Source organism: Nipponia nippon, unplaced genomic scaffold (genome assembly GCF_047370975.1).
Source record: "Nipponia nippon isolate SJK-2023a ecotype South Korea unplaced genomic scaffold, ASM4737097v1 scaffold_1, whole genome shotgun sequence".
In the NCBI taxonomy this organism is placed as follows: Eukaryota; Metazoa; Chordata; class Aves; order Pelecaniformes; family Threskiornithidae; genus Nipponia; species Nipponia nippon.
The window spans coordinates 140,690,783-140,714,603 of NW_028262290.1; the positions used below are offsets into that span (position 1 = coordinate 140,690,783).

The following is a 23,821-nucleotide window of genomic DNA, read 5'->3' on the forward strand; positions in this document are numbered from 1 at the left end:
GAGCACTATTAAAATAAGAAATGGAGGTGTATGCTACGTTTCTTTCATGTTAGATTTCATATATAACAACGGAAGTGTGACATGTAAATCACCTAATACAAAACACACAGAATGTGTAAAAGTAATTAAAGCTCAAATATTTCTAGCTGATGTAATCTTTGACTGTTAAAAGGTCTACAATACTTCTACAAATAACAGAACATCTAAGTACTAACACCAGGATAATTCATTGTCTTTATATGAGAATTGCTGGGCTTGTTAAACAAGAATAGCATTCCCAAAGCTAGTCAATAGGATATTTTGCCATCCAAGATTGATGCACTTGTATAATTTTAATGAGACAGTGGAGTGCAAGGTACCTAACTTGTGAGATGATAATTACTGACATATCTGTTTGACAGCCACACTCCCCTGATACTTGATCATCTTCTAGAAATATATTTCTGGCTCTTAAACGTGGTGTCTGAGCAATTTCTAGACATGATTTATTTTATTTTTTTTTTAGCAATCAATCTGCCATACTAAAAAATGGAAAAAGTTTTTAACTACCTAATACAAAGTAGAAAAATGGGTGGATGCAGCTAGTTATATGGCAGATACATTTCCTGTCTTTGTACTGAAAAATATGCTAGGGCATCCCGTAAGTCTTGACAGAGCACATATTGGTAAAAATCTTTTACCAGTCCTTCAGATCATGTATAAAACGAACAGGATTTTAATTTTAAATGTCAAACCAGATTAAAAGGTAATCAGCGCAGAATAGGAACTAGGTCTTCCCACTGTCCCCACCCCCCCATTCTTTAGTGGTGCAGAGGAGTGAGGGGAAATGAATTAGGCAGGGAATCTGAAGCCGATGTCTTCCTTTCTGTGTTTCTTCATTTCAGGAGGGTTGTCTGGTTTTTTTGTAGTTGTCTAGATGGGGCAGGAAATCGGGGGAAAGCTTAAACACAAGGAATATATGAAGCCTCCAAACAACTTTCTACATCTCTGTTTATTAGAAAACACACAAGGACTTTTTTAATTAAGTGCTAAATCACACCTCTTCTTAGGCTCTTTTAACATGAACTTTCTGAACTGAAAGGAAACTGGAAGTTACATAGTCAAATCTGTGACATATTTCTGTATTTTACTTTTGGAGCAAGTACAGAACATAGCACATTTCCCTTTCTTCATTTCCAGTAAAAGGTCAATTTTTCAGTTTAAAATCTGAACTGATAATCCTGCAAGTTTGCTTAGAATGGTTAAGGTGACTTATGTAAAGGTGAAACTGCTGTGAGCATATTTCACTCGGGAAGGGGAATGGCAATTGGTGGAAACCGTGCATTGCAGCCTTAGAATTTTCTTGAGCATCTGCACTTACTTACTGGTAATTTTCTGATAGAAAAGTATTACTCCAACAGTCCCTTAAAATTCACAAATAGGTAGCAAGACTTCAGGATGCTGTAGTATGATCTTGTAGAATAAAATCCACTATACAGTGGATATGATAGAAAAATATTAGTACCATTTAATTGTACTTTTACAAAGTTGTAGTTAATAGCAGCTGCATAGGAATACTGCAGTTAGGTTTACTCTTGGTTTTGAAATTTTGTACATAATTTTTACACAACATTTATATATTGCATTTCTCAATTTAATGTAACTTAAGACTCCACCTAGCAACCATACAGATTATTTCCAGGTGGAAGAAAATAGCATCTTTTAACTATCAAACTGTTAACCTTACAGTATCATGGAGATTCCTTAGAAAATGCTTAACACATCCAGCTGGTTACAAGGAAAAGTCCACTGAAGCTTTTTTTTGCAATAAGGCAGGTTGTCTCTTCTGACTTAAATGGCTGCTTTAGGAAGAGCTGCTGATGTTGGTTTTGAAGGTATGGCTGATATGCAAGTAAACATAAAGAATAAGATTTAAAGAAGATCAAATTAAGAATTTATGCTTATCACAGCAGATGATGTACATTTCAGTGAGACTTTTTGTGTAACCTCACTAATTTTGAAAATACTTAGTACACACTTCTGGTTTAAGGTGACTGGCATATAACAAATTGCACCATCTAATTTAAATAATAACACACAATTTCCATATTAACTTTTTTAAAAAAAAAAATTTCTTTAATAATTACACACAAAACATGATACCTTACTGCTGAAGTTCAGGCCTCCAAAAGCTTCAGATACAATTAAACAATTGTTTGTAGAATTCTACAAAGAAAAATCAACCCCCACTCCCACCACCAAACATCCATGACAGAGCGTAGTACAAGTCAACGTGAACTTGGCAAAGATGGCAGAGCTCATTTTGATGACTACTTGCTAAAATTGAAAAATAGGGAAGGTACTTGTAACTGAGAGCAGAATCACTGTTCCAGTATGTGATTATGGAAGGGAATAATTTGTGCCTTAATTATTCATCTTGAAAGCAAAGTTACACTGAAATTAAGATTAGGCTACTAGTGAAATCATAGCTGTATCCATGTGGAAGTTATGTTTCTTAATTGTTAGCTTAGATGCTTTAAAATGTAGATACACCTTGATTAAAGAAGACATTTTTTCTGGGTGCTGAGACCCCCCAAAAAAGTAACGCAGTGAAAAAAAGGAAAAAAATTTGCAGGAGGCCACATGCTTTCAGACTCCTTCATATCAACAGAAATTTGATATTGGAGAACATGTAGAATCATCATGGTCAAAGACCCTGATAAGCAGTTCATTAGCAAAATCACCGTTACATTTTCTACTTATTTTACACTTGAAACATGTACTGGCTGTTACCTTCAGTGTGCAGTACAAGCTATGCTCTTGCTTGCTTAATTTTCAAGGAAGAGTGGAGATGCGTCACTTGCTTGGAAGTGTTTCCATGTATTTGCATATGATGGAAAGCATGGTTTCATCTGTACCACCTCCTATTGACATTAATCTCAAGTCTCTGTAGAAATATAAAGAGTGGATTTAAATATTTGCATGCTATACTGATGGAACAAGTACAGAACTGCACATACCCATTTATTCTATGCATTTATTATGGAGCTGCTTTTACTACATTGAAACCCCTTGTTTACAGAAGTACATACACAGTGTGGACAGATGTGTCAGCACTGTACATACCCTTTTGTGTACAGGGATGTTGCTAATTCAAAATCAAAAGGCTTAAGATATCATTTGGCACATCCAATTTTCAGATTCTTTCAAAAATAACCTTAACTTGGCTTAACACTCTATTTTCATCTTAAAATAAGTTAAAACCTCTCCTAGCATGCAACTGGCCCTGCTTAAGCCCAGCCAGACCTCCTGCAGCTGAACTGCATACAGACTTTTCTTTACGTCTGATCACTTTGGACTGGCATATAAAGCATCGCAGGCTCTTCCCAGGGTTTTCTGCTGGACCGCCTGCTCAAATGACCTACACTCATGCCAGCTGTCTGCAGAACACCTCATCTGTTGCCTCCTCCGGGTGAGATGGTCTGCAACGCTTCCCGCAACATCCCCGCTGTTCCTTTGTGAAAGCTGCAGCTGCCTAAGCCTGCAGTTGAATTTTAGAAGGGAAACGAGCTTTTGGAGGCCCAGCAGCAAAAAAGTGTTGCAGTACTCAACTTTGCTTAACTGTGTGGTAAAAAGAGTATTAGCCAATCGGTACATGAGATATTGCAGAAGTGTACAGAGAAGGTACAATTTCCATTCATGTTTTTTAACCAAGAACCACCCTGGTCTCCCTAATGGCTATGTGAGATCTGGCATAATCCGTATTAGTATTATATAGTATTATAGTATAGTATTAGTATTATATAGTATTATAGTATAATATTATATAATAGATAAAGCTTCTCTGCTTTAAAAATGAATAGCTGCTCCAAGCTTGTTTACTTCTCATTTGATATTTCTAATTGCACTCATTTAAAAACTGCTATTAATATCACTGAGTCATCCCTAACAGTATTGCCTAAGTTCCCTGTGCTAGCCAGATTGCAAACTACTGCAACCTTAAGCAATTTTCTTCACAAATTTCTTTTCTCCTTTGGGGAGAAGAAAAAAATACCCAAACCACCGAAACAGTTCTGCTAACCTACCTCTACTTAATTCAAACCCTGAAGATTCCCCACCTTCCTATGGACCTTGTTGAAAGCAGCAGAGCTGGGACAATGGTGGGTTACTTGTCCTTCGTTCTGCGGTGCTGTCTGCTTTTTCAAGCTGCAGAAAGCCCCTGCCAACGCTTAGCATCTTGCATCTTCACAGCACTGTAGCAACAGTAAGTAATTAATCCTCAAAACGCCTCTGTGATGCCGATAAAAATCCTCCATTTGCAGCAGGAATCCTGGACACATGTGGCTTGTTTATATGAAGTTACAAGTAGGCAGTGGTAAGATCTGGCTTTGGTGGTGTGTGACAGGCATGTCGGGTTATCCCATATCAATACATGTCTTAAAAAACCAAAACGCCTTTCACATATGTTTTTGTGTGTGTGTATATATGTGTGTGTCTCTACAAAATCGCTGGTGGTTGTATTTTTGTCTCTATGGGTGAGATAAGGAATGTTTCCTACAGAATCTACAGGCAGGCGACTAATGCCGATCACTGCCCCGGGGAGACAGGACAGAAGGTTTTGCCTACTTTAAAAGGATCGAGATGACACAGGACTCGAAGGATGTTAATCTAGCAGCCCTCTTCTGGGAAAGAGACTTGCTTTCAGCGTAGGAAAACAAAAACACAGGACTAACTATTCTGCCAGGAACTCTGTGAGGAAGCTGGGGAAGATAGTAAAGTAAGCTTGTGTATCAGCTATTTATTTTAAGTTTATGGTTTGATAGTTTATATTATATCAATAATGCATTATTAATACAGCATATAAATAATATATATAAATACTAGAATTTTATTGCTTTAGGTAGGCTACCCCTGGAATGCTTTTGTTCTGGCACAGCAACACTTTGCTTTCTGATCCCTCGGTCACCTTGTCGCTGCCCCCATGCCAGAGCAGCACGTCCTGCACTACCTGCTGAGGTGAGCACCGACCTGTGATGGCTTCACCCTGACCAAGGACAGTGAGGAACCAGCCTGCAATGCACCAAATGATTACGTATAGGTGTCATTTTGAGGGGCCAAACCTCTAGCCACTTGTTGAACGCTGTTTTCCTTGGAGAGTGGGAGTTTGCCTGAGGAAAGAGAGAAATCCTAACCATGGTGTTCTGGCCCCGCAAAACGCTTCCTGAAAAGAGCTTCCTCTCCTTCAGGAAATTCCATGCACCTGAAACATCAACTGTAGATAAGACTTACTCTGCTCAACCAAATCAAGAGATATAAATGTTAAAAAGCAATCCATTTTTTGATGGATTAAAAAAAAAATTCATTTCTGAATGCTGAGTTAAAAAACCGTATTTATGAGGGAGGGTGAGGAACCCTTCCCACCCACCAAACTCGAGCCAGGTTATCAGTAATTTCTAGTTAGGTAGCACAAGGGACAAAAAGGACCCCCACGTCATCAAACAAAGTTTCCCATCTCCATAGGTACCATATCATATAAGTTCCTTCAGAAATGCATCAAGCACTGCTATAGCGAGAAAAAAGAAGCTCCCTTTAATCTTGGACTACCCTAATTTGAAGGCTGCCACATAACAAAGTTGTTCTACTGATCAGGAACCCTCTAATTTACAGCCTGAATGTGTTCCTGAGTAGTATAATCCAGCACGGTCCTTCAGTCTAACGTTCCTCTTTTGGCCGGTGTTGACCCCTCTGCATCCAGAGCGCCATTCAGCCCTTGTTTTGCACAGCCAAGCCGTGTCCATCACCCTGCCTGGAAACCTTTTAGTCCCAGATATCCTGAAAATCAGGGCTAGTCCTTGCTCCAGTCTGAGCTCTCCCTTGCGTGCGATTTCACTAGCCATGAAGTAGGGACAGGTACCTATCTCACAGTGCGAGGAAAACTTTTGACCTTGTAACGTGCTGTATAGGCACTAAGGCCACAGCTAATGGCACACTAAATCTGTCTCTAGCCTCAAGTTGATAAAAAGTGATGGTGTTTGCAGTTGTGCATCCCACTACCATTTACTACCTGCAGCCGAGAAGCCGTGCCTGCTCAGGGAGCCGCTCTACGCTACATTTTCCTCTTGAAAGCCATATGGTGCTGGGATCTAAAAAGCCCTTTCTGTTCACAAACACCCTGAGAGGAGCCTGCTGCACTATCTATTTTCTTTCGGTCCAGAGGGAGAAGTTTGACCTGACACCACCCAGCATGGCAGGCCCCTGGCCAGGCTGGCACAGCCCAGCCACCAGCAGCCGTGCCCACCAGTTTGCGTGGCCCTGCCCATTTCCCCTAAGGGCCATTTTGAAGGGACAGCTGAGCAGGAGCAGGCATCACCTTGGCCTGCCCGGGAGCGTAGCTCCGCTTTAAAGTCACCGCTGTACAGTTACCTACTTTGATTTGCCATATTAGAGCTAGATGTCACGTGCTTCATCTCCTAAATTCCCTCTCAAGGTACTCGTAAAAGTCAACCAAAGTGGTAGACAGGCATCTGTCTCAAAACCTCCCCAGAAAAAGGTTGAAACTACGGATTTGTTTTCACAGATGACTGAGGAACTGTTATTAAGTCTTGTCCCAAGAGTTAGCTACTGACTTCAAAGCAAATTTTTTTTGTCAGCAGAAATTGATAGGTTTCGTTTCATTTGGTACAACTATAAATTGTGATAATGACAAAGACTGATTAAAAAAACCACAATTGTCTAGACTCATTCTAGTTTAGACATGCTTTGTAAAGAATGAAAGAACATAAAAAATGAAATTAAAAATGAAACTGAATAAAATATTTCAACTGACTTTTTAAACATGTGAGGAATACAAAAAATAATTTAGAAGGAAATGCATTACTTATTCAAAAAAGTTCCACTTAAAACTATATAGAAGCTTGATTTTTAACTACCCTGAATTACAACTAAAACTTCATATTGCAATACCTAGGTGACAGCTGAGGGAAAAAAAGAAATCCGTTTTTCTTCTGCAGCTATGTGCATTTGCAATGCTATTTACATTTCACCTATTTCACGTGAGTAGTCAATCAGTATTTTTCACTACTGCTTTCTTGAGTCTTTCACAAGGCAGCAAGTAAAGAAATGATAGCATTCTCCCCATCACACCCCACGAGTAAAACTTGTAAGAACTGGCAGCAGTTAGACAGTGTTAGTACATAGAAACAATCTTAATTAAAAAACAAACAAACAAACTTTTTTAAGAAAGCCAGACCAGTTCTTCCTGTAACAACTGAAGTGTACGTAATTATTATTAAAATATATAGATCACTACCTGAAATATTTTAAAACTCATTTTATGAAGTCTGAAAAATTGCAATATACTTGCTACAAAAAAAGTTTTTCCTCGCTCTGATCTCTCACAACCTGGGGTTTTCATATAGATTGTGGGTTTGTTCAATAACTGATTTTTTTCTAAGTCATGATGTCTTTGAGGCTTTTCATACAGGGGAGAGAAAAATAAACAAACACAGCTTCAGTCTGGTGCTTTCCTTCTCCAGAATCCTGCTAGTAGGGTAAAGTCTGGAAAGTCCACTCCTTTTGTTTTTCATATTGGCTTGTATTTTTCTATTAAACCCTTTGATATTTGGGCTCAAAACTTTTTTCCAAACCCATTCTCCTTCTCAGTATCCCTACAACTAAAAATGAGACATTTATGTACATAAAATCAGCCCAGTATAGGCACCTACATGGTGAAACAGCTATCTTTACACCTTCTAGAGAATACTGCACTTTAAAAAAGTCAGTTCTTCTACAAAGTTTAAAAAACTAATGATTAAAATGACAGATGTGAATAAAGTCATTTGGCAGACAGTTTTGTGCCGAGCTGTTTGTTACCTCCCCACCAACCCTAATAACTAAAATTCAAAGACTTCATGCACTAATCATGCAGTATGCTGTGTGCTCTTTGAGGAGTAACAGCCCGACGTGTCGAAGACTAACATTTCCTTGGAAACTTGGTAAGGATTATGCTACAAAACTCTTTGTACACTATGACTAGATGTCATGCTGTGCAGTTATGCTGCTTGCTACTTGACAAATGTGACAGTGACGTGAATGGTTACGCAGACTGCTGTACAAAAAAAGAAAAGCTTTAAGAAAGTTGCTGCTTTGCTTATTGTTACAGATTAACAAGATTCTGACTTGAACCTGTAACTGTTTATTTAGGTAATACTCTACCTCTCTCTTCCTGGAGCTTATGGTTACTCAATGACAGAATTTTACTGATTCAGAGAAAATTTTAGAGTACAGATATCACACTGCCTTTAGCCTCATTTATAGCACTGTTTGGTTTAGAGGCGGAAAGATATGTCTGACACAGTTTATACCGATAGGAAATACCCTGGATTTCTTCTCAGGAAAAATGGGACTGTGCTGGGGCGCTTAGAAACCACTCTGCAATTCACACAGAAAATCCCTGCCCACGGTTAGCAATAACACACTGGGCTAGGAAATCTAAAGACAAATCAAAGCTATATAAAAGCACACACACATTAATCTGTATGCATTACTACATTGACAGTAAGCGCTTCAAGACAAGGATTCATTTTACTCAGAGTGCCTACTGCAGTAGCTTTTAACATCTGCATCACCAGGGACCATTAGTTGCTAATGAAGAGGCTGTGAAAAAAATAACTAAGCAAAACTACCGTATTGACAGCTGGCTTAAAACCACCACCATATAGCAGCCTGTACCTCCGCCAGAAAATTTCAGGAATCCACACGTCAAAAAAGGTTGAGGATCTCTCTGAGTTACCACAATGGCATTCTTGTTCATAAAATGCTATTAAAAATAGAATAAGTAACTCAACCTACTAAAAAGAAACAAGCTTTTTACAGATTTTTAGTGTTCTGCTCTCACTTTACACGAATACATTTACCAAAACTTTCAACTAACTGAACCGCTAACTAATTTTGCTAACCTTTGATTAGGTATCGTATATATAAGGGCTGAACTGAAATCTGTTACTGCAAGAAAATGCAAGTTCCATTTTGGTCCTCCTACAGAATATAAGACACCGGGGCCAGAATTTTCCTAACAGCTGCCAATAAAACTCTTTCCTTCGAGAGAATTTTGCTCTAAGTAGATATATGGTAAAATTTGAAGGGACTTCAATTAATTTGCAAAAAGGTCTCTGTACCGTTTTAATCATCTAACAACTTGCTGGAAACAGCTATATCTCTCATACGTCTCACACGGTATCTGGTGTGACTTATCAGGTGACTGCTATCAGAAAAGACTACTGCAGGAGCCTAATGGCGAACTCCAGTTTCACACATATATTTGGGGGAAAAGATACAGCTGATTTTCATTGGTTTTGGAAGAAAGCTTCTGTTTTGTTTTAGTTCTGTTCTTGTAATCAAGACTATAAGCAAACAAAGAGCAAAGAGAAAAAAAATCGCTTGTTGGTAGGCTTCCCTTTTTTTCCTTGTCCTATTGTCTGCCAGGTACCAGAGGACCATTGAGGAAAACATGGAGTTTACTTCTTTCACCTGACATTCAAGCTAACCTGTGGGTAGTTCAAACTACACCGTTGTAATGCAAAGCCAAGGTTTGGCAAAGGAATAGTCAGCCTATGTCCTCACACTCACACATGTCACCCCAAACTCAACAGGACTGTGGATACCCTTGCATCCACAACGTACATCAGTGACATGCCATTCAGTGGAACAATACCATTCACACCAGCTAGGAGCTGGTGCCCTTGTCAAGTGGGTGATCTTTTAGTGGGACATTTAAGAGGCCAAATTTCAGTAAAGCCATTTCCTATTTTCACCATTCACTTGCTTACCTGTAAAACCTGCTCACCAGAACCTCACTGGTGAATCCCATTCCTCCCCAGAACTGGAGACAGCTATCGGTCACTTCACGGGCCAGACGACCCGCCTTTAGCTTAGCCATGGAAGCAAATTTTGTCACATCGTTCCCTTCCACATAGAGAGCTAAAAAAAAAAAAAAGAAATAAAAAAGCACAGTTATACACATGCAGTCACTGATCACAGCCTGCCTCTCTGGCAATCACCTCCCCGTGTTCCTTTAGCCTGACAACGTTCTCTGCAAGAAGAGAAGCACATCTGGGAAGGCAGATGTGGGAGCTCACCAATGGTGCGGTACAGCAGCGAGCGAAGGAGCTCCACTTCGGTTGCCAGCTCGGCCAGGCGGAAGTGCACGGCTTGGTTGTGCAGGACAGACTGGTCAAACACTTTCCGCTGGCGAGTGTAGTCAATAGTTTCTTGTATTATAGTTTCCAGCGGTGTCAGGACTTGAAGAAGCAAAGCACAGAACAAGACATCATTTTAGCCAGATCTTCTGTTTTTCTTCTTGTTGAAAAAGATGGTTTTTTCACATTGTACAAACAATACATTAGGTTTTCTAAAGTAAATTATTCCCTACACTCGGTTTGGGGTGCAGTTTCAATTCTGAGAAATGTCTGGTATGTCCTTGTACCTTGAAGACCCCTTTATCCCTATTTCACCTGAGCCCCAAACTGCCAAAACTCGGAGGAGAGTGAAGGAGGGTGGGGAGGAGGGAAGGAAAGAGCAGTATGTAATGACGAGTATGTAAACTTCATCCTTAATGCCTCATTTGGGGCCCTAGCAAAAGCTTGTGGCCACTCCTGCTTTCCATGCTACCTGTGTCCTGAAGGTCTGTTACAATCCCGAAAGAAAATCTGAAGGCAGACAGCGTGCTCACTGAGGAATGCTGTAGAAATGTAAATTCAAGGCAGCTTTCAGGGAGAAGGCAGAAACCTATTCAGAGATCAAGGAACAGGAACAGACCGCTTACTACATCTGCATTCTGTGATCAGATCCCAGTACAGAAAGGAAGGGAAAAACATTAAGATTCAGAACCACTTTTAGTAAATGCTAAGCAGTGCTTCTAATGGAAGCAGAATCAAAATAGGATACTGCTGGAAGACAGGTGAGAGAGATGGTAGACACTGTTTTAAAGCAAGAGAACTAGTTCGCTGCTACTTTTTGAGAAAACTTAAGAGATACTCTATTTTAAACAAGAGAAAAAGGGAAAAGTTTCTTTTCCAAGGCAAACCAGCCTTGAATTGAAGGGCTAGGCTATCAGTCTCTTGCAGCTTAGCTAGGACAACAGCAGGTGCTGAATTCGTGGAGAATTTTGTTTGGCAAATGTGGAGCCATGTCACTATGGCAAGCAGTAGGGAGAGGGAGAGAGTTCACAAATCCATCTGTATAAGAAGGGTCACATTTTCTCTTTTCAAAATATGCATATCCACATCCATTCACATCTAGAATCTAAACCACAAAACTCTGCATCTGAAATGCAAAATACAGCCGAGCCCTGGACTACTACAAAATGCCTTTTCCCACATGCCAGTTACATGACAGTTCCTTAGAGGAGCCTGGTGTGCTTCCATATTCCTTTTTGCATCGCTTTCAGGATGACCTCTGTTTAAACTTCATCCCTATGCTGCTCTCATATGCAGACTCTGCATCCCACCAATTGCCCCCTGCCATGATCATTCACCAGCTCTTCCACAGAGGGCTATTTTTCACATGCTGTCCCCACATTCCGTGATCAGCTTTTCTCATTCCTTCAATATTTTCCCCTCCTTCCTCAAACAACTAGCCTCAGTGCTTGTTTTTCAAAAGACCATATACAGTAATGTCCTCATTTCTTCTGTGTTAATACACTATGTTGCCACCCTAACGCTGGTTTCCTGGACAGGAAAAGAAATTGCTGTTTTCAGGGACATCTCTTGTACAGAGGAACATCCCTGTTCTTCCAGAGGACCACGTAACACAACACTGTAGCATATATAACACTATCAGCTTTTTCACTTGTATGTCTATGGTCTCCAGCTTGAGAGATGCTGAAGAAAGAGCAAGAAGTGTCTAGGCACCTCTTGTCCCTTGCCCCCAAACTGATCCCTGGGAAGCATACAGCCGAGTCTGAGCTGCTGGGAGGGAAACTAAACAGTACATGTCAGTGCTAGGAGAGCAGAAGGGAGGTGGGAGGGATAAGGAGAAGGGATTAGTCTTGTGTCGGTCTGTCAGAGCAAGATGCTCCAGCGCGGCTCGTGTGGTTCCCAGCATCCAGCACCAGGGAAAGAAGGGATGGGAAAGAGCAAAGAGGAGGCAGGAGCAGGAGCAGGACCAGGTGGGAAGGAACAGAACAGCACCTATCTACGTCCTGCTTGCAAAAGGGCTGAAGATCATGAAGGGGTTTTGGCCCATCTCTGCTCAGGCTGTCACCACGCATCAGGGCTGGGAGTGAGGGGGCCTGAGAAAACTGCTCTCACAGTGCCCCCCTCCCCGCTTCACTGCCTCCTTCCTGACCCAGCTGACCCATCCTCCTGTTTCCTTAGCTGCCATCACCGCCCTTCTGCTTATTCCTGGAACTGCCATTTGCACACAAAAATAAACAGAGGAAATCTTCTAAAGGCAGTCCTGGGCTGCATCAAAAGAAGCGTGGCCAGCAGGTCAAGGGAGGTGACTCTGCCCCTCTACTCTGCTCTGGTGAACCCCCCCCGGAGTACTGTGTCCAGATCTGGGGTCCTTTCACCGAAAGGGTAGTCAGGCACTGGAACAGGCTGCCCAGGGAAGTGGTTGAGTCTCCATCCCTGGAGGTATTTAAAAGAAGGGTAGACGTGGTGCTCGAGGACATGGTTTAGTGGTGGACTTGGCAGTCCTAGGTTAACGGTTGGACTCTATGATCTTAAGGGTCTTTTCCAACCTTAAGGATTCTATGATTCTATGAAACGCTGAGAGAGCTGGGGTTTTTCAGCCTGGAGAAGAGAAGGCTCTGAGGAGACCTTGTTGCGGCCTTTCAATACTTAAAGGGGGCTTATAAGTAAGATGGAGAGAGACTTTTTACCAGAGCCTGTAGTGACAGGACAGGAGGCACAGGTTTTAAACTGAAAGAGGGTAGTTTTAGATCGAACATAAATAAGAATGTTTTGGGGTTGGAACTAGATGATCTTCCAACCCAAACCATTCTATGATTCTAAGAAATTCTTTATGATGAGGGTGGTGAGACACTGGAACAGGTTGCCCAGAAAAGTTGTGGATGTCCCATCATTGGAAGTGTTCAAGGTCAGGTTGGACAGGGCTATAAGCATAGCTCTAACAGGGCAAAGCTTAGCTGTGCAGCAAACAGCAATGAAATGCAGTACGTCGTGGATACCATTGACTACCAACAGCCTTGTACAACATAACGGCACACAATACTTTGCCAGTCATACAAGTACAGAGAAATACCATTCTTAATGGTGAAACTCATTTTCTCTCTGAACTTCCCCCCCTGCCCCGTATATTTATCTCCTCTTTTGTTGTACAGTGTTCTCCACATCCTCAGACAAACTTGGCCCCAAGGGTTTCAACTGACAGCACATGCAGGAAGTGTCACTCTAGGGCAGCCTAAGGAACGCATGGTCTACCACACAGCCAAGAATTGTGAAAGCACTTGAAGTTGCCAGATGAAGAATAATCTTTTCCTTGTACCTCCATCCAACTTATATTTTTCCACTTGAAACTTCTGCTTACCGTAAACACGCTTTGCCTTGCTATATCTCCTCTCAAAACAAAAGGAAATTGATATATTTTTCTTAGGCTGCGGCTGATCACTCTCTAGTGAGATGTACAGTGAGCTCCAAGCTGAGCAATCTGTCTCTTAAGGACGTGCGTTGCCCATGCAAAAGGATCTGTCATCCTGCTTACTGGCCATGACTCAATGGTGCTCATAAAACTGAGACTACAAGAGCAGATAGAAGTCATTAGAAAAGTGCCATTCTGCTTTCTCACACACACTGAACTCCCTCTTTGCCTCCAAGTTAAGCAATTCGCAAAAAAACCTGTTTGCTTCCTTGCCATAGCAACATTCTTTTCCTGTGATCAGTGCAACAGGTCCACAAATGGACAGTGTTTACCGGGTGTCACAACATTGGAGAGATATGTGGCAGCTCTTCTCTTTCAATGAAGCAAGAAACACAGCGACTTTTAGCAATACCTTTGATAATGTGTTACTTGGAAGAAAAGACCACACCTGTGACCAAATTTTGCAATTCCAGGAAATTAGTTTTCTATTTATATTTTAAATCTGTTTGACTGAAAATCCATTTTAAAGGGAAAAAAAAAAACAAGGTGAAGAAGAAAGAAAACTCCCCACACGTTATGAAATTTGGCCACAAAGAAGATATAGTTAATAAACAAAGAGAAGGCTGGAGCACACTTGATACTAAAAATACGTAAAAACAAAAACCAAAACAACTCCCCAAACACAACAAAACAAAACAATTCCCAAAAAGGAAAGAAAGAAAAAAATAACAGTCAACTGCCTCTTCCAAGTTTTAGGAAGCAGTGAAAGCGAGGATGCCAGGACTGGTCCCTAAAGTGGTTAAAAGCAGACTGACGATTTTCAGTGTCACTTGAATAGTCAAGAACTGTGAAGGAACAGAAACGTCCTTCTGAGGGCCAGAAGTGTGAACTAGGATTACATATGCAGACCTAATCACAAAACTACTGAAGGCATGTATATAGTTTTGCACATCTGAGCCTTCTGCAAAACACGTGTGGTTGAACATATGTAAAACCATTTGCAGGACTGGAAGTTAACAGCCAGATGTCGTGGTATAACAAACTGCATCCATCAGGCACCTGGCTCCCTTCTGAACATTGGTTACTCTTTTTTCTTGTTTACCACAACTGGTTACCAAGTTTGCAACTTGGCCCAAACCATGGGTCTTGTCCCTGCTCCCAGTGCTGTCATGCATTTTATATCAGATAGTGGATAAAAGCAAAACCAGGGGGCCCAGCTAGGTATAACACACTGGCCACCGCACTGCAGGAGGCAGCTCCCTCTCTCCTGGTGAGCTCCAAGGCTCCTCCTCCCTGAGGGTCCCTGCCTGGCCATGGTGGGGGGAGCAAAGGTGCCCTTCCCAGACTGCTCATCCAGGGCGATGGTTTGCCTGCTCCTGCTGTGTTGTTCTGGGCAAAAAGAAGAATTGAAACCTGGTGTCCTGCTTCCTGGCAGAGCACGGTGACTGCTGGGCAGTTGTGCAAGGCTGGACAGTACCAAGCTGCCAGTGGTTTTAACAGGAGTGATCTAACCTGCCGGGCTTTGTGTTTTGATGCTGTCAGTGCGCGTCACTTTTGCCTGAGGCGTGACTAACGCTGCGGGTTACTCTGCTGCCTGGGGAGTATCACTGCAACCCAGAGTTTCTGATTGTTTTGTTTAACTTAGAGTTCAAACTGAGCATAAAAATGCACAATGCACGTCCTTGCAGTCTGCGCACGCCTCGATTACAGCAGGACCATGTCTCCTCCTTGCCCGAGTCTGCAGTGGCATCCCTTGCAAGTCTAACCTCCTGTTCTTTCCTAAAACTAGTCTCACATTTACTATTTAGCTCAGGCTGAACTAAGAATTTTGTCCCAAACCAAAGATTTTTTTAAAGCATTTGAAGTCTAAAATATTTGGTCTGGGATCAACCCACAACAGGGAGTGATTTTTTTATTTGGTCACTGAATCAGAAAATCACTTCTTCGAGTTCCCGATTCGCCAGCCACACACAGACAGTAACAGACAGGGTATGTACAGGAGCATGAATATGGTGAGATTATTTATACAACCCTGAAATTTAAAGAGGACCAATCTTCTTACAGTGAACCACATTATATTTAAGTTGAAGTAGCAAACGCTGTGGGGTGGGAGGGGAAGGTTGGGAGGCTGAAAATGGACAATCCAGACTTGGATCTGGTTACCTGGAATATCCAGAATCCGTATAACTCAAACATGTGGATTAGAGTACAGCCTGAGTTCAGACTAACAGGAACTCTGTGACAGCATAACTTCAGGGAAAGGAATTTGGTGCTGTACTACTTAAGTCCAATGCATACAGAAGTAAAACAGATCCACAAACAAAGCTCTCACAGGATGTAAGAGCCACTTCTTTACACAGCCACTAAGTTAATTTTCTAAAATCCAGGATAAACATCATAGCTTACTGTACTACAGGAAAAGTCACCGTCCTTCTGTTTCATGCCAGTATTTTGAAAGCCTTTGCGCTATATTTGTAGCAGACATAACAAGATGCCATATTTTCTTACTAGCAGAAAAGCACCAAGAAAAAGAAACAAGGCAAACCCAGCCTCTGTGATGTCTCACAAAATATTATCTATTTCTAGTTTTCCTACAGAAAGGGAAGGTTGTCTGTATCCAGGCTATGACAGATTTCAAAAACAGATAGTAAGAAGTCATTGCGATTTACAATAAAAGGAAAGTGCTGTTAGTCATGCAAAGAGTGACCCCGCGTCCCTGCCCGGCCCCAAAAGCACGAACGATGACTTACCAGTGGCTACTCCCCACAGCCGCTCTTCTTGGAATTGCAACATCTGATATGTAAAACCCTTTCCTTCCTCACCGATGAGGTTTTTGCTGGGGACCCTTACATCTTCAAAAAAGATCTGAGCTGTGTCTGATGACCTCATGCCCAGTTTGTCTATCTTTTTAGCAACGTGAATGCCTGAAGAGAAAGGGGTATTAGAAAGGCTACAAAAAATAGAAGCACTATGTGCAAGTACAGCATTTGAAGAAAGCAAAGTTTGAAGATGTGAAGGTATGTGCCAAGACCACAGTGAAACCTACCTTGAGGAAAAACATAACAGTATTCTGGAATTTAAGAGTAAAATGGTCCACATCCTATTTTTAAGAGTTTTTCCATTTTATTTAACTAGCAAATCAGAAACTGCAATTGTAAAGGTCCTACTTTTCATTATGTCCCCAAATAATAATTGTTTACTAGTAGTAATAAACTTCATGCACGTCTTGAAACAATGCAATATTTATTTGCTTATATTTGATTTTTAGTGCACTATAATAAAAAGCTGAAATTCAATTTAGCAGTGTTTGCTGAGTGCCTGCACTGCTGTGAAACAGTAGAGAAATATTTAATAATGACAAAACCAGCGCTATGTTTTAAGCTGCAACTAGAGAATTTCTTGTCCTGAAAATCCTCTTCTTTCCCTCTCTTCCAAATTTATCCTCCCCTGTCTAGCCTATCCTGATTTTTTCTGGTACCTGTAAAAGAGAGACTTTATAATCATACCACACTGCTTTTTCCTCATAATAAAAAGTTAGACTCAAATTCATAACTGCTACAAACACCCAACAATTCCATATCAACTCCAAATTTTGTTAAAACTATGTATTTTATGATGGCCTACAAAATGCTGTTTAGTTCATCTAAGTAGTCACAGAAAGGTTCATAATAATCACTATTCATTCCTCTGAGTTTTCACGAGGACATGCTTGTGAAGAGGGTTTGCTTCCCCACAGACCACCCTACACAGCACTGACTCTGACCCCACGTGCAATCGTCTGTTGGAGATGAACCCGGTTCCTTCAGGTTTGGCCACGTAAGACTTCACCTACCTAATCACACCAGCTAGGACTCCTTCCTCTTGTTTGTTTTTTCTTAGCTACAAGTTCTTTCTTGCTATTGTTCAGATGCAAGCATGGCTTACCACTGTGCCATGAGAGTTTAACAGACATCTACTGATTTTTTTATGGCAATTCCCTTGTCTTCAGTTTTTACCTCCTTGTTGCTCTGGGGCTAATGCGAATACTTAGGATGGAAGTCAAGAATGTTTCAGAGGTAAACTGAGGCCAACAACCAGGTATAAGGATTTGTGCAAAACATGCTGATTACATCTGCCAAGTCCATATACGCAGAAAAACAGTCCTCCAAATCAGCAACTTTGCAGAAAACCAAACATTTTACTACCCACATACGTAGTATTCTAACCAGTTCTGTGATGAGGAGATATTCTGGTAATATTTTCCTCTTTATTTTCCTATATTTTCCTATTTTTTTCCTATTTTTTTTAATTTTTTTCCTATATTTTCCTATTTTTTTTCAATCCTCTACTACTCTCTAATGTAGCTTAGTAGGAGTTGGTCACCACATAGATGGTTGTGGTCCCTGCCTGTACTTGTTTGTACCTTGCTATCATTCACAACTTTCAGTGAACATCTCTTTCTGAACTAATATAGACATCTCAACTTCTACTGACAGGAGGCCTTCGGCCATGTGAAAATTTGGTTTTGCAGGCAGAAGTTGGCAGTCGTTCCCTTCAAATTTGCTCTCTCTGCAGAGATGAAATACTGACACTATTTCCAAATGCCAAGACTGCTCACAGAATAAGGTCCACATAGACTTCCACACCTTCCAATCAAGATTTTTCTCCACCAGCCAATCTATAAACAGATTATGTGTTAGGAATACTTCCTTTGATATGTGTTCAATGCAGGAAGAAAATTAGAACAGCTGTATAAAAATTTTTGACTCTGGATTGAAAATTATCTAGCAATTTGCACCCAGTCATGCCAAAAAAGCATTTACAGTTTGTTTCTGTATTAAAATCAGAGCTGAACAAACACACACTGAACCATTTACAGGCCCAAATGATTTCTGGAACATCTTTTCCTGTTGCAATATTACTGCTTAGTTTCTTTGAGTCTCAGAGATCATGTCTTCGGTCTACTTCCAGCTGGTTTTATGCAATCACTGCTCCTCACCCACAGGAAGATACACTTACTGCTCTTGTTAGCGAGTGGTTTACTAAGGACTCTGCTGGAAAAAGTACAACTGCTGCCAGTTCTTTATATTGCTAAATCAATCCTGTTGTGTACTTCCCTGGATCTACATACAACAAAAATATTGAAGAAAGCTCTTGCAGGTTTGGTTAGAGGAGCTAAATGTCTTAATGATTTCTATCCATACTTCTTCCAGATTGGGTTGTATGTTCACGTTTCCTGAATCCAGCAGCATCCCCCCTTTGTTGTGCCTTACCAGTTTCACCTGCTCTTAGATTAATTCATGTTTCTCATTCAGAAGGAGGCCAAACTGCATCAGCCTCATGTAGTGCCCCCTCTGTTGCTAGCACATGCTTTACATTTTCTCTTTTTTGAAGGCAATGATATGTAATCATCTCTTTGGCTATAAGATGGGCATCAAATCTTCCTTTACTTAGTTTAATGATCTTCATTCTCTTCACAAAGGGTACTATATACTAAAAATCACCAGCAGCAGTAGAAATCATCTGCCCAGATAACTCCTGGAGTTTGTCTGTATTAAATAAATCAGAAGCCATCCAATAACACATAAATCTCAGTCTAGCAAGGCCAAGCACCTGGCTTATTAAAATTACTCTAACAGAGCCATTTGTGCTACTTGCACCAGTATCACTGAGATGGATTGCTGAATCTCTTCCTGGGCAGTTCTTCCCAGGCATCTTTTGATTCTTCATTTTCTCCCACTCTTCCAGCCTTCTGACAATCTCTTGTATTTCCTACATTCTATCTTGAGAGAAAGGCTGTCACTCTCTCCTGACACCATTTACTGCCATTACAAATGGAAAGAGGCACATTTTAAATTGCAACCTGAGCAACATGGGCTGCAAGCCATTTATCTATACATCTTACACACAGACATTTTACAACTTCTTAGATTCTCTTCCATCATATGAGAAATTCAGCGGGTTTTTTTAAGACTTCGTTAGTATGAGGAGTATTCACCTAATATGGATATCTACTGTGAACCCACACTGCCGCTATCCAAATTCCCTTTATGAGAAATGTATTCAGCAGTGTCTGTCAAATCTAGACCATGATTTGCTTCACCCCAAAATAGACACTGTACACACCTAAAATTAGCAGAAGCAAGTCCTACTTCATAGCTCCAATAAACTACCAGTTGTTGAAGTTAATAATTCTCTTTCAGACGTGTAACTTTTTTTTCCTTTTTTTTTACCACCACATTATACAAGTATGAAACAATTAAGATTTTAGTGAAAAATGCTGGACTAGTGTCCCATGTCCTTCTAGCTGCTAGCAAAGAATGAGTTATCGCCGCGCCATGGATCCCTTCCTTACCCTGCCATATAGGCTGGTGACTGCAGCGGTTAGTCAGACATAACGCACTCCTCCTCCATTGCTCTCATTCTTGAGCTTTGACACACATACATCTACAGACGCTTGACAGTGCATCATTCGGTGATGTCCTCCAGATGCTTCCCGTACAGGCTTGGTCTGCTGCCCTCCAAGGAGCACAATCTTTGCAAACAGATATCCTTAGGATGTATCAAAACAGCTGGAGCTTCCTCCTCACATCTGTGTCAAATGGCAGCCTTTTTCATACTTTTCCTCCTTGTCTTCCTGAAAAGTCTCACTTCTGATATGACCCACCCACTGAGCACAATCAACTGTCTTAATACTTCATTTCAAAAGGTCACCAAGCTTGATACATTTTGAGGAGTGCAACTTTTGTTTCTAGGAAGACTTCTACACTTCTGCAGACCAGGTTCAGGTGACTCAGGCAATTTTTCTACTCAAAATCTATTTACCGCAGGTAAAGAAGGTCTGTGTATAGGCTGTGTGACCTAACAACATATCCCCGCCCCCTCCCCGACCCCCCCCCCCCCAAAAAAAAAAGCTACAATGACTCACATGTCTTTTTGGAATAAGCAAAGTAGCTGAAAACCTCCAAGTCAATCTCTGTATATTTGATCTGCCTCCAACAGTGGGTTGGCTGCTCTGTTGTTTTCGGAAAACTGATCTCAGAAAAATAGTATTGTGTTTGTGCTCTGGCCCTTTCATGAAAAATCACAAGGACTTCATGCAGATGGCTGATAAGTGAGTTTACCTGGAAATTCAGGGAGATTCTGGCTCTGAGTTACATGTTTGCTCATCACTTATCATAAGCACAAAGTCAATAACTAGTGAAGTAGCTCAGGCCCATCTTCTGTGAGCTCCCATCAAAGCCTGTCTTGCATGACCAGAGGTTGTAGAAACTCATAACCCACTCAGTACTTGCTTAATTCCCAAGGTAACTCACCTACTTGCTTGACTTACTCCATACTGAAATTCACTTACAAGACACTCCCTTAAGTAGCTCTCATCACCCTCTTTTGCAACATTGGAGACCTGGGTTTTGTTCTCAGTCTGATCCATTAAGTGAACATATGGACCTTCACTTCATTGCCTTGGTGGTGTCCCTACATGTGAAATGCTGATAATGACATATATTTTGTATGTAAAATACCCTGAATTGAATGAATGAAAATGCCATAGGTTTTAATATTTTATATTACTATATAAATACATTAATATGGATTATTATATATCAAATAGTTATTATATATTTAAAATGTGTTACAATATGTTATACATTATATATTAAATAAATTGATATATTGTGTAATTTTTTAGATATTAAAATGAGTGAAAATCAAAAAGGTTTAAAAACTTTTGAACAGGTGTTGAAACTGCAAAAGGTTCCCACCAACATAACCTTAACTGTATCCTCTCTGAATGATGTCCTTTATGCATATAGCACGTTATTGCTGCAAGGTCTGGAGACTACTCAAGAACAGACACTGTATGGAGTGTACCACTGAAACTTGTACCTATAGATCAGGATGTATTTCTTTGGCGTCTTCACCCAAATTACTAGTCTTCTTCAAAAACAAATCCCTACTTCCAAGATCTTTGAAGCTTTCACTCCAGCCCACGTTAAACTCACAGACTATTTTAGTAATTTAAGCTGCTAATGATAGTAGCACCCTGGCAAAAAGATCCCTTTGCAGAGCACAGCCATGAAGCGCCCTGAGTACACCTGCACTTCTCTTCAGCAAGCCCACCAGTCTGGGTGATGGAGGATGGTTATCGGAGGAAGATCAGGACCATCCATACAATACAATCACAGCACAGCATTGCATCCTTCTAGTATTGAATACAGCTAGTCAGTAAACGCACCCTAACGGAGTCAGGTACTGCCCATGGGCTCCTGGGAGGCAGGTGTTGGCATGTGGGATAAGATTGTTTTGGGAGGTATTTCCCAAGTTTGAAATCTCTAAACTCTTTATCCTTTTATTTTCACATGTTTGAGATTCACTTCCAATATCTTCTGAAGAAATAAGACAGCAAGCTTAAAAATACTTCTCCATTCACTGAAAAAAAGAAGTATATATTCTGTGCACCAGTCCTCATACAAAACAGGAAAGAGTTTAACGCTATTTTGGAAAGATAATTTAGGAACATTTTACATATAGTTCATATGTAGCAAAGATCTATGTAAGTAGAGTAATATTTTATTTATTTTGTGGACTGTTTGCATCTTCATGACTTTTGGGGACAGAAAACCAAGATAAAAGTTTTGTGGAACTTCTCCAAAACTAAAAGACACGATGTTGTAACTTTCAAAAAAATGTTGGCTCTATTTTTAATGGTTTCTTTGAGGCTTTAATTTTGTCCTTGGCATTGACTTGTCTATTCATTCTCACAGAAGGTTATGAAATATTCCCATGCAAATGTATCGAAACAACTTTTACAAATTTATTTTTTGGAGAAAGGGACTCGCTATATAAAATTATTTGGGAGTCACAAGCTGAAATCTGCAAAATATTTAACTTCCTTCTTGTTTCCTCTTGTCCCCTACTTTTTTGTGGAAGTGTGCAAATGCATTTCAGAACCAACTTTGTATGACAGTGAAGCACCTAACTTAGAGGAGCATTTATGGGTGCAGTCCTTTTTGTCAAACACCTTTCCTTCTTGTATTGGGCATACACAAAACCACCAGTAAAATCAAATTAGAAGAGAAAGAGTTCTGTGTTATTACCAGGTAGATTCATTGGCAGACATATGAGAGATTTATTTCGATGGGCAGGTCCTTCACTGGTGTTTGCCAGCAGGCACATCCAGTCCGCTTGGCACCCGGACGTCGTCCACATCTTACCACCATTTATGACATATTCATCGCCTTTCCTCACAGCTGTTGTCTTGATATCTATTTCAAAACAGAGGAAATGAAGGGTTAGTCTTGTGAAGGAGGAATAAGCTGGTCCCTGTATGACTGGCAGAGTCACTCCCTTGTTCTCTAATATTTGGTTCTCCCTTCATACCCCCCAAGTCCTCTAACCTTTCCAGGCTGCACAAGGCAGACCTGTCTGGACAACTCTTGGAAGGCAAGCCAGGGAAACCAGACCACTTCTTTCACCCTCCTTTAGGTGGAGTCTTCATCCCAGCAGATGAAAGCAGAAAACTTTCCCTAAGTAAATTTGGTCGTCAAAAACTCAGGCCAGAAACATTTCAGTCTGAGGTCATCTATTACGCGTTTCTGTTACTGTGCACGTTTGTCACTGAGGAGGCCATTTATTTCAGAGTCCTGACTTAAACAAACATAAGCCTCAGTATCTGTGTATGCATAAAGATATACGTACACGCGGCTTCCTGCGTGTTCTTCGTCAGAATGGTGTAATAAATTCAAAGCTAATAAACTTTCAAAAGGCCAAGTCTAAATGCTAAGAATGTCTGTACATGAAGGAGTTCTAAACACCTGCTATTTATACCCCCTGACAAAAAACAATCTTATTTTCATCCGTGAGTGTTCACATCACACTGCAAGCAGCCCTAGCTGCAACAGACAGCCGGAGTGAATCATTAGTTATTATTTACACTCCAGCAGAATTTCAAAAGGGCTGGCTTCTTTCCCCTGCAATTGAACTTCTTCAACTAAAACCCCAACTGAGGAAGACTCTCCAACCGATATCTAGCTATAAGTAGGTGATGGTATAAGAGAATCCTACCACACCCCTACTAGCACTTGTAAATCTAATGAGACTATAAAGTCCATAAAAGCCCATCTACTGAAGATGGCAGTAGACTTGGAGGATAGGAGTCAGACACCAAGTGGAGTGGGCAGGCACATTTAAGTCAGCTGGTTATACCTTCATACACACCCACCTCCATTTGCACATAAACCTTCTTCCCAAAGTCTCTAAA

General features: G+C 40.7%; 1 protein-coding gene across 3 annotated transcripts in view; it reads right to left on the minus strand.

The window, feature by feature from the left end:
- Positions 1-65: 65 nt before the first annotated feature.
- Positions 66-23,821, minus strand: part of LOC104014041 (putative acyl-CoA dehydrogenase 6) — a 96,347-nt gene continuing 72,591 nt past the window's right edge. The window contains exons 5-10 of one of the 3 annotated variants that reach the window (XR_015708211.1): positions 22,659-22,826; positions 16,332-16,505; positions 10,116-10,277; positions 9,807-9,957; positions 2,773-2,926; positions 66-912 (exon numbers count right to left, since the gene is read on the minus strand). Coding sequence is in view for 1 of the 3 variants with exons in the window: in XM_087774686.1 (XP_087630812.1) it covers positions 2,836-2,926; positions 9,807-9,957; positions 10,116-10,277; positions 16,332-16,505; positions 22,659-22,826 (746 nt within the window). In the remaining 2 variants the exon portion in view is untranslated. Of the gene's footprint in view, positions 913-973; positions 2,927-9,806; positions 9,958-10,115; positions 10,278-16,331; positions 16,506-22,658; positions 22,827-23,821 lie in introns of those variants that run through there. The other 2 variants (XR_015708210.1, XM_087774686.1) reach the window with 2 other exon arrangements.